This window comes from Rutilus rutilus (genome assembly GCF_951802725.1).
Source record: "Rutilus rutilus genome assembly, chromosome: 18".
Classification (NCBI taxonomy): domain Eukaryota; kingdom Metazoa; phylum Chordata; class Actinopteri; order Cypriniformes; family Leuciscidae; genus Rutilus; species Rutilus rutilus.
The window spans coordinates 26,531,963-26,547,749 of record NC_140231.1 but is presented as its reverse complement, the minus strand read 5'-3'; the positions used below and the strand labels follow the sequence as shown (position 1 = coordinate 26,547,749).

General features: G+C 36.7%; 1 protein-coding gene across 10 annotated transcripts in view; it reads right to left on the bottom strand.

Moving 5' to 3' along the window:
* The window catches only part of nedd4l (NEDD4 like E3 ubiquitin protein ligase), an 82,957-nt gene that overhangs the window by 60,382 nt on the left and 6,788 nt on the right, over window positions 1–15,787 (bottom strand). For all 10 annotated transcript variants that reach the window (XM_084387808.1, XM_084387809.1, XM_084387810.1 and 7 more), the window contains exon 2: window positions 12,092–12,165. In XM_084387808.1, the coding sequence (XP_084243934.1) occupies window positions 12,092–12,165 (74 nt within the window). The remainder of the gene's footprint in view (window positions 1–12,091; window positions 12,166–15,787) is intronic.

Genomic DNA, 15,787 nt, shown 5'->3' with positions numbered 1-15,787 from the left:
CAGTGTCTGGATTCCCCGTCGCCTCTAATTGAATGTTTATATAAGGATTTGGCTTTTCTTGATTAGGATAAAACAATACACCACTTTTGAGACTGGACATTCTTGCCTTCGTCAACACATTACTCATTTCGAACACAGATGGATGAATTTCACTTCCAGGCGCGGATTTAAAAAAAAAAAGTGATGAGTGATATGTTTATGTGCAGATGTAAAAGTAAAGTGTATAAATATAAAAACGTGTATAACAAATGACAAAAATGCCTAAATCATTCTGAGAATAGCCTGTAGACAAAGGCAAGAGTCGGAAAAAATCAGTTTGCTTTGGAATTTCTTCTCTTGGCCAGCACTAGAGAAACCCCAGATGCCCAAATCACTGTCCCATTTTCCCGTGTTAAAGGCCACGGAGCCGCTCAGGTGTCATAAGAACACTAACAGTGCACACCGTTACCATAGAGATGGGCGACTTTGTCATGGGGGACTTGGTTCAGTACTTGACTCTGTGCAAAAAGCAGAAATGAGAAGGGAACCAAGGGAAATACAAAACAAGTCTCGCCTCTGAGACAGAGGACAGTATCAACTGACTGATCTCAACTGATTCAAGTAAAGTAAACTAAAGGTGAACAGGATTATTGACTGTGTGTGCAAAAAACATTTCAAGGTTGATAGCAATCTGCGGTCAAATGACAACACAAGGTTTACGAACTATACAGCTCAATGTAAAATGGCTCGCTATAAATAGATAAAACTAAAATTCAACTAAAATTACTGAAACAAATATATGGATGAAAGAATCCCAAACTAAAAACACACTGTATGCTGTGTATATGTTTTCACAAAATCTGAACTTTTCAAAACAAGAAATTCTTGACTTTTCTGTATATCTTTAAGCCAAAACAAATTAAATCAGCATGCGTTACAGTATATCAAGTTTAAATCTGAAAGAGACCAGATGTCACACTTTTTCCTTTTCTTTTTTTCTTTAATAAAAGATCAGCTTTTGCAAAGTAAGTGGGCTCTCTGGCTATTCTCACTGTCAGTCCAAATTAGATTATTTGTGTATCCGATTGGAGTCTGATCTAAGGCGTTTTCAGACCAGTGGATCGTTTGCTTTGTTCCAAAACGGGCTTAATTTGTTACAATGTTGCATTTTCTTCTTGATTCAGTTCACTTTCACAAGGCAACATTTCAAAGCGTACCAAAATGTGTTTGAGCAAGTCACATGTGAGTAAAACATCCTCTTAATTGGTCAAATTTCACCTGTTTACGTTCCTCTGTCAATCCATCTTGATGGATGACGCAGAACATTTTCGCTCCGCAGGCTTATTATGACTTCTGCAGTCTCAAAATTATTCAACCCCTTCATGGCAAGCATCTTTAGTACTTAGTAGAACACCCTTTTGCTGTTATGACCTGATGCAAACGAGATGTATAACCAGACACCAGCTTCTGGCAACGTTTCTGAGAAATTTTAGCCCATTCCTCAAAACAATGACCTCCAGTTCAGTAATATTCTTGGATTTGTGTGCTGCAACCACCTTCTTCAAATCCCACCAGAGATTTTCTATGGGGTAAGTCAGGTGACTGATGGCCACTGTAGAATCTTCCAGGACTACTTCTGCAACCAGCCTTGGTGGAATTTGAGGTATGCTTGGGGATCATTGTCCTGTTGGAAGGTCCAATGATGCCCAAGCTTCAGCTTCCTCACTGACGGCATGCCGTTCTCTCCTAGGATTTCCTGATATTTCAATGAATCCATCTTGCCTTCCAGACGCAGCACAGATAAAGAGATGCTCTTTGGTTTTCAATCACAAAATCTCACACAATCAGACACTACTGCTCTTTATATAACACATTCCCCATTATGAATTATGATGGAACTTGGTCCGTTGGTCCATTGGGTTGGATTTCTTTCTCACCTCAACCGAACCGCCCCAGAGTTTGTTTTCAATGGGCGAGACCACCTCATTCAGGCGATCTTGGAGTAATTGTTTTGGTGTGGATCCGAGCACGATTGCAGTGTACAAAATGCCTATGAGAAATGCAACAGGGTCCGAAGTAAAAGTTCCAAACGAGCCAGGTGCGAAAATACCCTAAAATTATTGACTGTCCACATTGTGTATTGGAACTGTTCAGATCCAATTTGGGTGTTCCATACAGCACTTTCATTTTCAAGAATATCTGCATTGGTTTCTATGGCAATGATGTTGCGTTGGTAATGATAATAATTAATAATTCGTTACATTTATGTAGCGCTTTTCTAGGTACGCAAAGCGCTTTACATGGAAGGGGGGAATATCCTCAACCACCACCAATGTGCAGCATCCACCTGGATGATGCGACGGCAGCCATATTGCGCCAGAACGCCCACCACACACCAGCTTACTGGTGGAGAGGAGACAGTGATGAAGCCAATCAGTATATGGGGATGATTAGGAGGCCATGATGGACAGAGGCCAAGGGGCAAATTTGGCCAGGATGCCGGGGTTACACCCCTACTCTTTTTCGAAGGACATCCTGGGATTTTTAATGACCACAGAGAGTTTAACGTCTCATCAGAAGGACGGTGCTATTTGACAGTACAGTGTCCCCATCACAGAGGTTTAACGTCTCATCAGAAGGACGGTGCTATTTGACAGTACTGTGTCCCCATCACTACACTGGGGTGTTAGGACCCACACAGACCACAGGGTGAGCACCCCCTACTGGCCTCACTAACACCTCTTCCAGCAGCAATCTGGTTTTCTCAGGCGGTCTCCCATCCAGGTACTAACCAGGCTCAACCCTGCTTAGCTTCAGTGAGCAACCAGTCTTGGGCTACAGGGTGATATGGCTGCTGGCAAATGGCTGTAGGTACACGGCAAAAACAACCGCCGCAACATGGAGAGTTTGTAATACAGATGTTTTCCTATTTATAACATGCACAAAAAACGGATTTGGACTAACAGTCTGAACGTAGAGAGACTTCGAGAAATTAAGTGCAGATGTTAGATATGGCTTTAAATTAATTTCGCTATTCAGTACATGAATGATTCGTCAAAAGAGGTAGCAAATGAGAGAGACATACTGTTCGGAGTCAGATTTTGTTCTATCAAACCCTCCTCACTTTTTCCGTTGAGACATCTGTGATGGTGCCTTGTGGCGTCTTATTTGCTCAGCTGCACATCTTTTGCTTTAATTAGCACAGATGTAGCATCATCCTCATGAACCAAACACGTCAGACTCAGAAATACTCATGCCGTTGAGCAATCTGTCCATAGAGGAGATACCCATAATGCGTATTAGAATGTCTAATATCTACGACCAGTAGGAACTTGGGATACACAAACACTCACGCTGACACACACACACACTCTAAGACCCTGTGATTGGAGCAGACAGGTCTGATGGAACCTACAGTAGATCAGCACAGTTAGAACATAAGGAGCTGTGACGTCTACACCACAGGAGCAAGTGTGAGACAGAAAGAAACAGAAAGCTGATAGAGCAAAACGAGAAAGAGACAAATACAAACCATTTTACACATCAATTTCTTTCCTCATTCAAACCAAAAACTGACATTTGTAGAACATTTTCTGTATAGTATTACATTAAATACAATTTTACTACTCTTACATTTGTATAATTTAATCAGTGTTAAATGTCTGAAGCTTTCAGGATATTTACAACAAATCTTTTCAAACACTTTTCTGATGACAACAGATGATAATATGAGGAGATGGCCCACTAGAAAAAAAAAAAAAAGAGTAGAAATCTTAATGCTCAATATGACAAAGGAACTTTAACTTTCAGTTAAAAGAACTAGTCGCCTTTTTGATAGAGGCATGGCCTGTTTTAATTAATCTAGAATGAATATGCAAGGGATAATACATGGCTATCTGTGCATTAAATGATTTTAATGCACAACATGGAGGCCTCCGTGAAGCGCATACAAATCTTTAATGCACAGCTAGCCATGGATTATCCTGCTTATATTATGATCATTTGACAGCAATGACAACTTAAAGCTGTTGTTGATGTTTGCAGCACAATATTTGACCGGAAGGATAACATTAAACATTTGCTTGCGTTGGATCAGACATAGAGATACTGTGTAAAATTACATATTTATTTGAATGAATGAATTTAAGAGTTTTTCAATTAATTATCGAGAGAGAGAGAGAAAGAGAGAGTAAACGAGAGAGAGAGAGAGAGAGAGAGAGAGAGATAGATATGTCTATGTCTGTGCAGAGTCTCTCTTTATTAAAAACCGTGCTGTCAGTTTAATTACTTAAACTGAGAAATATAATGTAGCGCCTCAGTAGCGAAGCTATTTTATTAAAAGTCGTGGGGCAGTTTCTGTGCTTCTGAATGTTTCTGTATGTGCACAGCGTGTGTGTGTGTGCGCTTCAATGAAAACAGCACATTAATATAGAACGGTGATTAAACTGACTCTGAGTTACCTGTGCATGAAAGTTTTTTTTTTTTTTTTTTTTTTTACACTTTCCAGCCAATCAGAATTGAATATTCAGAAAGACCATGGTATAATCACATTTACTGTGACAGCAGTGGCAAATGGGCACTCAAGGGTTTCCACAGCATGACGGTTACCATATATTCATAATTAGAAAATAGCTGAAATAATGTGGTGTTACCAAGATGAATGATCCGACTCACCATAAAGAGAATGTGCTAATATCCAGTTATATTATATAGTTTTATTATATTATCAATTTGGATGATAATTAGCCAAGGTTAAAGCTAAGTAGGTAGTGCAGTTTCGTAGAGGCTAGCAATAGCAAGCTAGCTTTGAAAGCATAAGATCCCACCCTTCCTTCAGAGCGCTCTTCAAAGCCACACCAAAACACACAAACGTGCACAACCAGAGCAGAGTCTGCAAAGCACCACGAGAGACGGCATTAAACTACCTCATGTCTCAAAGCACATACCATTAATAATAATGAACTTCTTTTATTAATTACTATAAAGATGTGAAAAGATTTTCAACCAGTATAACAAAAAGTGTTTATGAAAAGCATTGCCTACCCCTAGCTGTAAAGGTGCTGTATATAATTTTTTTGTTTACTGTACTAAAGCATAAAAATACCATAATATGTTTGCAGATATTTAGGAAACACACCAAGTTCACCAAGGTTTCTCTGAAAAAGAATGCTACAGCCAGTTATTCTACTTTGAAATGTGCGTTCCGTGTCAGAATGTCTGTTTTTGTTTTGGTCTGCATGATCCCACCCACTGCCAGTTTACCCAATAGTATTTTCGACACCCCAGGTTGCCAGGTTTCGCCAGCGCAATGCAGACATGGAAGCCATCAAACGAATTGGGTTAGTGATCACAGATTCTATCCGACCCAAAAAGTCTCGGGATCCATTTAAAAAGCTCTATGACCAGAGGCATATTAAAACACAGATAATTTAACTCTTGGTCGCCTTCCATTGTCAACTGTGGTTGTTCCTGTTGCGTGTCGAGTCTGAGGATGAGGGGGCATGCAACAACTCTCTCCGATATTTTTCATTTTGGTATAATAATACAGTATCCATTTTAACCACTATCTGTCAATATTACATATTACACCTTCAACGTTTGTAAGAGCCCTCTCTTTCACATCCTCTGGGACAGTAAACACCCACTATATCTTGGATATTATAACATTCATTTTTTGCAACACTGGTATGAGAGTGAGATTTAGTAAACTAGCAGTTCAAACACGGCCAAATATACACTGACGTTCAAAAGTTTGGAGTCAGTAAGACTTTATTTTTAAGAAAATTAATACTTTAGCAAGAACACATTAAATTAATCAGAAATTACAGTTAAAGGTGCATTGCGCAACTTTTCATGTTAAAAATACCCGTTTTATAACCCATACATACTTAAACAATTGCCTGATGGGCTGAATGAGCCCTTCTCTGATCACTGCGATTGCCTCTATAATCCTGTACAGTAAAATAAATAAGAGGGATTCGGGTCGGAATCTGAGACTGGGCGTGACGTCATGCGCGTTCACGGCACGCTCATATGTCTGGCAGGTTTGTGTATGCGCCGACGCCGCCATTCTCCGTAGAAAATGGATTCTAAGAGACCGGCTTGTAGTTCATTTCAAACACCAACGCAAACTCCACGTAAGATAAAAAAAGAGAACTTTTGTCTAGTGCAACCAAAAGGTCCAAATTGGAGTCAGACAGGCGTCGGGGTAAGACGAGAGTAAACATAGGGAAGGCTTTCAACAAATGGAGAAATCTCCGGTCTGCTCTAGGGCTCAAACGGGATTCTCAGTTGGCTTTTTTCTTGATAAAAAGGTAAGATATATCCCATTCTCTAATGTCTGATACGGCCAATAATGACAATAAATGACGATCCATAAAATGTGTAATGCTTTAGCGTAAGCTAGATAAATGTACAATCGGAATAGGTTTTACTAACTTACCATTGTCAGTGATCAGGTTCAGAATGATTGTGATATAAAATGCTGATATATAAGTTAGATACTTAGACACTAATTTTGAGCAAATTACTGCTTAATTACGATGTATTGCTATTGGAATATGCTACTTAGCTGATCAATAAAACAGGCTAAACCCCCGCAAATCTTCGGCGGATTAGCCTGTTTGGCTTTTATGGTAACGTCATAGTGCCACTTGATTGTTTATTACCTTGAGACATTTGGGTGTACTTTGTTGACCGACTGTGTATGGTATGGTATCATGATTACTATTTTGAGCTTTTACAAAGTAATAACTTATATTGTTCATGAACGTGTTTCCATAATAATAGTCATAAGTGGATACAGTAAACACATAACACAGTTCAACATGGAGATAGATGGGAATAAAAAACGAAGTTTTCTACTACCCCCATTTTTTCCCTCACACATAAGTGTGTTATTTACTCAATTGCCTTTCCTTTCACATATTTTAAATTACTTGCAGATTTAAAACTTTATTACCTCTGAAGACATTATGATTGTAAACAAAAGATTTGTGCGGCTGATGCTCCTTGGGTTATGACCAGCTCGTGCTCGTGCAAGCGTGCGTGTGCGGTCCGTGAGCGTGCACACCTCTGGTTGCAGTTTCGCTTGCCGCCAGAGGGGGCGTAGTTCTGCGAAAACTCAGACTCTTGCGCAATGCACCTTTAAGACTGTAGTGTTACAAAATGTTTTTATTTAAAATTAATGCTGTTCTTTTGAAGCTTCTATTCAAAGAATCCTGGAAAAAATGTATCAGGTTTCCACAAAAATATTCAGCACAACTGTATTTAACTTTTATAGTAATCAGAAATGTTTCTTAAGCATCAAATCAGCATGTCGGCACCGATAGCCTCATGGGCAAGTGTGCCGACATGTAGCGCTGTTGTGCTTCGGGCGTCCCGAGTTCGAGTCCCGGCTTGCGGACCTTTCCCAATCCCATTCACCCTCTCTCTCTCTCTCGCACCTCACTTCCTGTCTAGCTACTGTCCTATCCTAATAAAAATATATTTAAAACATCATCAAATCAGCACATTAGAATGATTTCTGGAGGATCATGTGACACTGAAGGCTGTAATAATGATGCAGAAAATTCAGCTTTTCCATCACAGGAATAGATGACATTTGAAAATATTTTAAAATAGAAAACTGTTAATTAAAATTGCAATAATAATGTCAATTTTATTGACATAAATGCAGCCTTGGCAGGGCTTGGCAGGATTGTCACAAACGTTTGAACAATAGTGTATATGGGTCAATGACGTATAAGGATTTTCGACAGGCCAATTTTAAAATACAAAAAATAATAATATCTGTTGCAATTGTTCAAACATTAAGGATGTTGTGTACACCTAAATTAATTTAAAAAAATAAATTTAAGTGATTTTAGTGTTTTTTCATCTAGATGAATTGTCCGTAGCCTTAAAAAATGTCATGTGGTGCGACCGTGATTTATCTTAAAATTAATTAATTTCCTTAACATGGTTAAACATTATTTTACAAGTTCTTAGTAATTAAAGTGTTAAGAAACCAAGTATTTGCATTTCTTTTGAGTTTTTGTAAATAATTATCTCATTTTAAATCTAGTTAACAGACTTATACTCACATAAAACTGATAGAAATGTTTTAAAAATATAATTTACTAAAGCATACTGTATCAGTGATTCATATTTCAGCCACAGAAATAAGATATTTTATTTAGAATTTAATACAGCGATTGCTTTTATTGGTCGCACCACATGATAAGTGGTCGCTCCAAATGACACAAAGACCTTATATAGTTCAAAATCTATTTAAAGAGATCAATGAACAATACATTTTATACAAAAAATAGATTTAAACCAGATTTTATACAAATTTCACAGAATTTTCCTGAACATAAACATTTTATGATTTAAAAAAAAATTAAATCACTTCACAAACACAAGTGCACCATTTAATTTAACTTGACTTAGAATTTCTTTCTAACAAATAATAATGTTATAGATATAAATTATTTCATAAAAGTATTGTATACAGGTAACATTTGGAGTCAATAGTTTTTTTTAAGTAATTAATACTTTTATTAATCAAGGACAGTGTCACACTCAGGCGCAGGCTATAATGTTACGAAAGATTCTATTTCAAATAAATGCTGTTCTTTTGAACTTTCTATTCATCAAATAATCCTGACATATAAAATGTATCACAGTTTCCAAAAAAATATGAACATTGATAATAATCAGAAATGTTTCTTGAGCAGCAAATCATTAGTGACCCTGGATCACAAAACCAGTCACAAGTCACACAGGGTATTTGTGGCAATAGCCAACAATACATTGTATGGGTCAAAATTATCGATTTTTCTTTTATTCCAAAAAATCATTAGGATATTAAATAAAGATCATGTTTTATATTTTGTAAATGTCCTACCATACATTTAGAAACATTAATTTTTTTGAGTGAATATAGCAATATCGCAAACATAAATGGACAACTTTAAAGGCGATTTTCTCAATGTTTCGATTTTGTAACACCCTCAGATGCCAGATTTTCAGTTGTATCGGCCAAATATTGTTCTATCTTAACAAATCATACATCAATAGAAAGCTTATTTATTCAGCTTTCATATGATGTATAAATCTCAATTTAAAAAAATTTTACCCATGTGACATTGACTCATTGAGTGGTTTTGTGGTCTACTCTAGGGTTACATATTAGAATGATTTCTGAAGGATCATGTGACACTGAAGACTAGATTAACAATGCTGAAAATTCAGCTTTGATCACAGGTATAAATTACAATTTACTACATATTCACATAGAAAACAGCTATTTTAAACTGTAATAATATTTCACTCTTCTCCTATCAAGGTACTCTGCTCTTGCTGCAGGGTCGGAATTTTTTCGTTTGGCAGTGGCATCTGGTAAAATAGATTAAAATAAATTTAAATTAATAAATAGGCAATAATAAAAACATTTTATTTATTTTATTTATTAATTAATTTACTAATTTAAAAATTTTTTGTTGCATTTTTCTCATATTGTACAAAGAGTAAACATAAACTGTCTGAAATATCTAAAAAAAAAAATCCCAAATTGCAAAAAAATCTATTCCAAATGATAATGTAAAGTACTTTTTTAATATAAACCGTCAATTGAATATAAAAGCATAAATCTGCCAATCTAGGACATATATCTATCATGGAAAACAGTCTGCAGTGGTCGCACCACGTGATATTTGGTCGCACCACATGATATTTTCGAATTTAGTCAAAATTTACAGGCACAGAATTGGCCACCTAAACAAAACAAGCTAGCTTGCCAAAAAAGGTCACTATGAAATTTATAATAAAAATATATATTTGTAGAAATAACTTTAATATTACATTTTTTTTGAGGTCATACCACATGACATCCAAATGTGGCAACTACATACCAACCATTACAAAAAAAAATTCCAATTTGAGAGAATTACAAACCTGCTTGCTGCTTCCATGGGTTCTTGGTAAATTGGGTTTATGATGTAACTTCCTGTGTTTGAATAGTTTTCAACATAAAGGTCCCAAAATGGTAGTTCCTTGATGGTCGCACCCCATGATATTTCATAAAATGGACATCATCGGATAAAGTTTGTTTGTATATTATGATGGAAATGTAAATACAAATGCTTTGAATTTTTTTAAAGGATTACAAAACATTTTGGAAATCATGCCAAATAGTGCAGAAAATAAATTTGAATAAATTCAGAGTAATTTCAAAGACGTTTTCAAAACAGAAGTTATGGCCGGATGGTTACACCACATGATGTTTTGACACTTTAAATAACAAAAAAAATTTAAAAAAATAAGTACAGGTTTTTGAAAATTTAAAGTGAGTACATACATGGGAGAGGTACTACAAATATACAGTATCTTTTTAGGCATTTAAACCCATTTTTGCCTGAAAAAATGCAATCGGACAGAAAATTTAGGCGTCACGTCATTGACCCATATTCCAAACAATACAGCCAAATGTTGTAAACGCCATTTATTGGCTATTTTAGTTTCATAGTAGCAACTACACTGAATCTTAAACATACAACACTGCTCCTCACAAATAAAAAACCTAATAAAATATTGTGGCACTTTGTCTTAAAATAGATGAAGTGACTGACTGCGAGGGAAAAAAAAAGGAAGGAAACACGTCGGTCTGCGAAGCAGCAAAAATAAATAAGTGTATTATGCAACATAGCGGACAACTGCAGATAAGGGTGTATTTATCTAAGTGGCATAGACTTAGAGCCAATGTGTCATTACACATTACAGAGAGCCAAGCACCAGACACCTCCACTTTGAAGTTGAAGTTCAACTCTTAGAGATTTGTGACTAGGTGACAATTGTTAAGCCTTCTAAGAATTTAAATGTTTGGTATCAAAGGTTAAACCTGCAATGAACCTACTACAAGAAAAGTGACCCCAAAAAAAAATGTCTAAGACATTTTAGCAATGTTTAAAGCCAATTTTATTTTAAACTTTAAAATTTATTAGGCTCTGCAAATGTATTAAAATTTTATGGTACAATATAACCATAACTTTACAAATGTCCAAAGTCAGGTCTTGTAGGCTGTAAGCTGTAAATGTGAGTGTTATAATTTTCTGCCCTAAGCTCACGTTATTCATTAGCTAAGTAATAGAGTTTGATAAACGATAAACATGGACAAACTACATTGTAGGCATTTCAGGGGCCATAAATGTAAACAGTTATAGGTGATGATTGCCTAATAAATGCATGAAGGTCCTATGTTTTTTTGTAGTTTACTTTTCTTTTCTTTTTACAACATTTTGTATTATATTACAAAATGCATAGTACTTATTGTAATACAACATTTCGGCAGTTTCGTTTCATATTTTGTAACATAAAAAAAAAAAAAAAAAATCTTCTTTTAGATACTTTACATCAATCACCATTTACTTAATTTGTATTTTTGTTTCTTTTTTTTAATTTCTTGTATTTGTTTTAATTTAATTGTTAACATTTATATATTAATAATTCATTTTAATTTTTTATTTTTTTATTTGATTATGCTATGGTATGGAAATTGGTATAAGGAATCATGGTTTTAACTGCTGTAAGTTCAGTAAAGTTATAAACCCTAGTGCAAAGTTGGCAGGAAATGCTGGGAATGGCCTATAAAATGAATAAACAACACATAAATAAACATTTATGTCTATTCTAATGCCCATCTGACATCAAACACAGTACATACAAGATTCAAAATGTTAACTGTTGAGTTCAGAAATCAAATTGTCAGAAATGAATGCACTCTCTGACCTCTGCCTTCAGGACCTGAGAACTTTAAAGTCAAATAAATAGAACTTGCAACATTGCAAAAATTAGATCAACCAAGCATTTTCCCTTTGTGCTCCTTTCCTGGGAAACAGATCATTTGTTTGGATAAGTCTATTGTCTAATTCAAGAGAAAGCCTCACAGAGTGCAGCTCAGTTGGTCTGCCACATGAATGAAGGAGGAAATACAGACAAACACATTCATACACACACACACACACACACACACACACTTAGACGGTTCCAACATTTGCATTTGCTAATGAATGCGTGAAAAGACTGAACAGGTGCACCGTTTCTCCGGACACCTCCTTTAGTTCTTTCTTACCTTGCACCAATGATGTCCTTCTTCGCCAGATCAATGCCAGCAATGACCTTGACACGAAGAATACGAGATTCATTCTGCAAAACATGACACACAGAAAAAGACCATCATGAATAAATCAATACCTCTAGTATGAGTCTGGAAGCAAGAAAAAAAGAGAAAAAAAACAGCCCCATGGCCTAAATTTAAGACTGGATAAGAGTGTCCTAATTTCACCTCACTTCTCGTCCAGGACAGGACAAAAAAAAAAAAAGAGCATCTTAAAGAAATTAGGAGGAAGCTGCAGCCAAAAAAGCTTTTGTGTTTATTGATAGACACGGACACGAATCTGTTTTAATGATACATCGTCTGTGAGAAATAAAACCCTCTGGGAGCTTTAAACGTTTTATTGTCTTATGACTGAATAAAGTGGTCTAAACTTCACAGCTTGGCCTTCGAAATCTCTCCAGCAGTAGATCCGATACGACCACCATTTCACGACTCCCACTCTGCATAAGTGCATCCCGCCTCCAACATCACTTCGGCCTGCATTCAATAGCTATTCATGCTGCTCACAATTACACAACGAGCATCTTATTCGCCCTCTCGCTTTTGAAGCTCACCAGCCCAGAAAAGACACACTGTAAGAGGGTAAGAAAGGCCCTCTTCTCCTGCTTTACCCACTTCTGCTCTCTACACGACTGAAATTCTTTCTATTTGTCTGACGATCTGCATTATCACCAGACATGCATCATTCGTGCAGCCGAAGCAAACAACCATGTGACAGCTTGTATTTATTCTTCCTGTCATATATGACCTAATTATTACAGAACGAATACAGTACGGATGAGACTGGAGAAGCCTTTATATTCTGACAGGTACGGGCGTTACCGGCCTCCCACCGGGTGGCCCAGACTGATGCAGCTAGGCTTTTTATTAATCAAATGCAAACAAAGACTAGATTTATCTGTGGAGAACCACTACTTAGTATCAAGAAAAATGGATTTACCCATTCGTAAACCATGGTTAAAAGTTTTTTTTCAGGACAGAACAAATATTTTGGTTTGCAATTAAATCAAACCAGTTTTTACAATACATCCCTTGTTCATCTCACATCATTTTGCAACAAGTATAGATCTCAGAAGATGCTTCCAGGACATTAAGACCAGTTGCATATAAAGGCAAACAAAGCTCTATTTATTTATTTATTTTTCACAAGCATACTCCCTAATCCAGGTCTATATTGTACAGTATTCATCCTCACCCTAACCACACTGCCAGAACTTGTTGCATTACGACACAGACTGACGACACGCCTTTATCAAATAAACTTGCAAAGAAAAAACAGCGCTAGCCTTCAACTCCAATCAGGCTTATGAAATACCCATAACAGATCTCAAGTTTAGAACAAGGATGACAACAAATCTGGACAGCAGAAATGTCAAAACAGGTTTTCCAATCAACAAATGTATTTACACAGGAATCACAATGGTAAACAATTTGAAAGACAAGTAATCAATTTTATATTTCAAAGCAATCATAAATAATTCGGTCACACTTTAGATTAGGGCCGGTCCAATTCTCACAATTAACTAGCTATTAACAACGACTTTTGCCTCAATAAACTCCTAATTAGTGCTTATTAATAGTTAATAAGGTAGGTGTTAAGTTTAGGTATTGGGTAGGATTAAGGGATGTTCAATATGTTCATGCAGAATAAGGCATTAATATGTGCTTTAAACAACTAATATCCTAGTAATATGCATGCTAATAAGCAACTAGTTAAAAGTGAGAATTGGACCCTAAACTAAAGTGTTACAAATAATTTGGTAAGCATCTAGCATGAAAGGATTGCAAATGTGTGTTTTCCTTTTACATGCATTGAACACAAACACATCTTCAGAGCATTGCCTCTATTGACAATTGAATCATAACTGACCGAAAACCTTGTCCTCCGAGACCACTCAAACTCTCAAGCTCTCGGATAAAATTCAAAGCGGCGGGTCAGAGTTGGAACATTCATTTTCTGCTCGTAATTACGATTATTTCCTTGCCTGTCCCTTAATCCTCTAAATGAGGTTAAAAGATCAGAAGATACAGAACGCCAAGCGAGACACGAAGTTACTATCATGTCTTCCATTCTTACCTGATCCATTCAATCACCTATACACTCTAAAAACTTGAGATTAATTAATAGGGCAGGGATGATGGCTGGGTTTGTCCACTAGTGGAAATGACAACTCATCAGTACTGCCGATGAAGGCCAGAGCTGCTGTAGAGGGGACTAGTAGAGGATGCGAGGATGCATCCTTGCTGATTTTTGTGCATGCAAAGAGAGGAAATCACGTTTCACTTGCACTTGTTCCAAATGTGAAAACATTAACCAGGTTAGCAAGCACTTAAATTAAAATTAGTATTAGCAATACCACTAATTACTATTTGGTCATTAAGATGACAACATGAGTCCCCCTGGAGTAACGCGACCTTGAATGTCTTGCTCAAGACGAAGAAGGTTGATGAAGATTTGAGGCTACAATCTTTTGGTTCCCAGCTCAGATGTTTCACCATCAAGTTACGTCAGCCACAACAAACTCCATAAATATGTTGACTGGAAACATTAGCAAAGGAGGACCCATGCGATCAAAATAAAGTGGTGTTTACTACGTCAACAAAACTTTACCGGCTCAATATGTCAAGTCTATAAATAAGGACGAATGGCTTTGCCACAACCATAGTTTACATGCCTGACTGATATAATAATTAAGTCACAGGGCTGCAACTGATTTTATTTCACACTGATGTAAGACGTCAGGAAAGTATTACTCAGGCTGTGGCTGTCAAGCCGGATAATTAGGATTAAGATTCCACGAGCCTCTTAGAGAGCTGAAGCTTCGACTAGTTTCCTGTGCACACCCAACGATTAGTTCAATGACAGGTTTGGTATTTCCAAGTAATATATCATCGGGTCTCAACTGGGAAACCTTGGTCTGCTGGGGTCATTGGGAGAACTGCAATTCAATATTGTCTTAAATGTCAACAACAGCACAACACATTAGCAGTTCCCTAGAGGAAGCCATAAAATGTTGACGGTTCACAGTCAAATCACTGCCTTTACTTTAATACATGGTTCTAAGCATAGGCCAAGTCATAGAACAAAGTTAGAGTCGGTCTGTTTGATAGATTATGTATTTGCATATTAAGTGTAAGGCAGAAAAGAGCCAGACTTTGTACACCAATACAGGTAAGATTTGGTTTTCTGAAGCCGAACTAATAAAACAGAAGCTAAGGAATCTACTCATCTGGTTCATGAGTTAATGTTTAAGTAAGAATTCTGTTGTGCTGTCGGCGCCAATTGCCTCGTGGGCAGCGCGCCGACATATAGCGCAGTTGTGCTTCAGGCGTCCCGAGTTCGAGTCCCGGTTCGTGGACCTTTCCCAGATCTCCCTCTCTCTCTCCAACTTCGCTTCCTGTCAACTAACTGTCCTATCATAATAAAAGGCAAAAACGCCAAAAAAAAATAATCTTAAAAAAATAAAAAAAATAAAGATTTCTCTTGTGCTCACCAAGGCTGCATTTATTTTATTTAGAAATACAGTAATATTGTAAATTGTAGTGATAATTCTATCTGAATGTATTTAAAAATGTAATTTATTCCTGTGATGGCAAAGCTGAATTTTTAGCAGTTAGTCAGTGTCACATGATGAAGGTTAATTTGTCTTT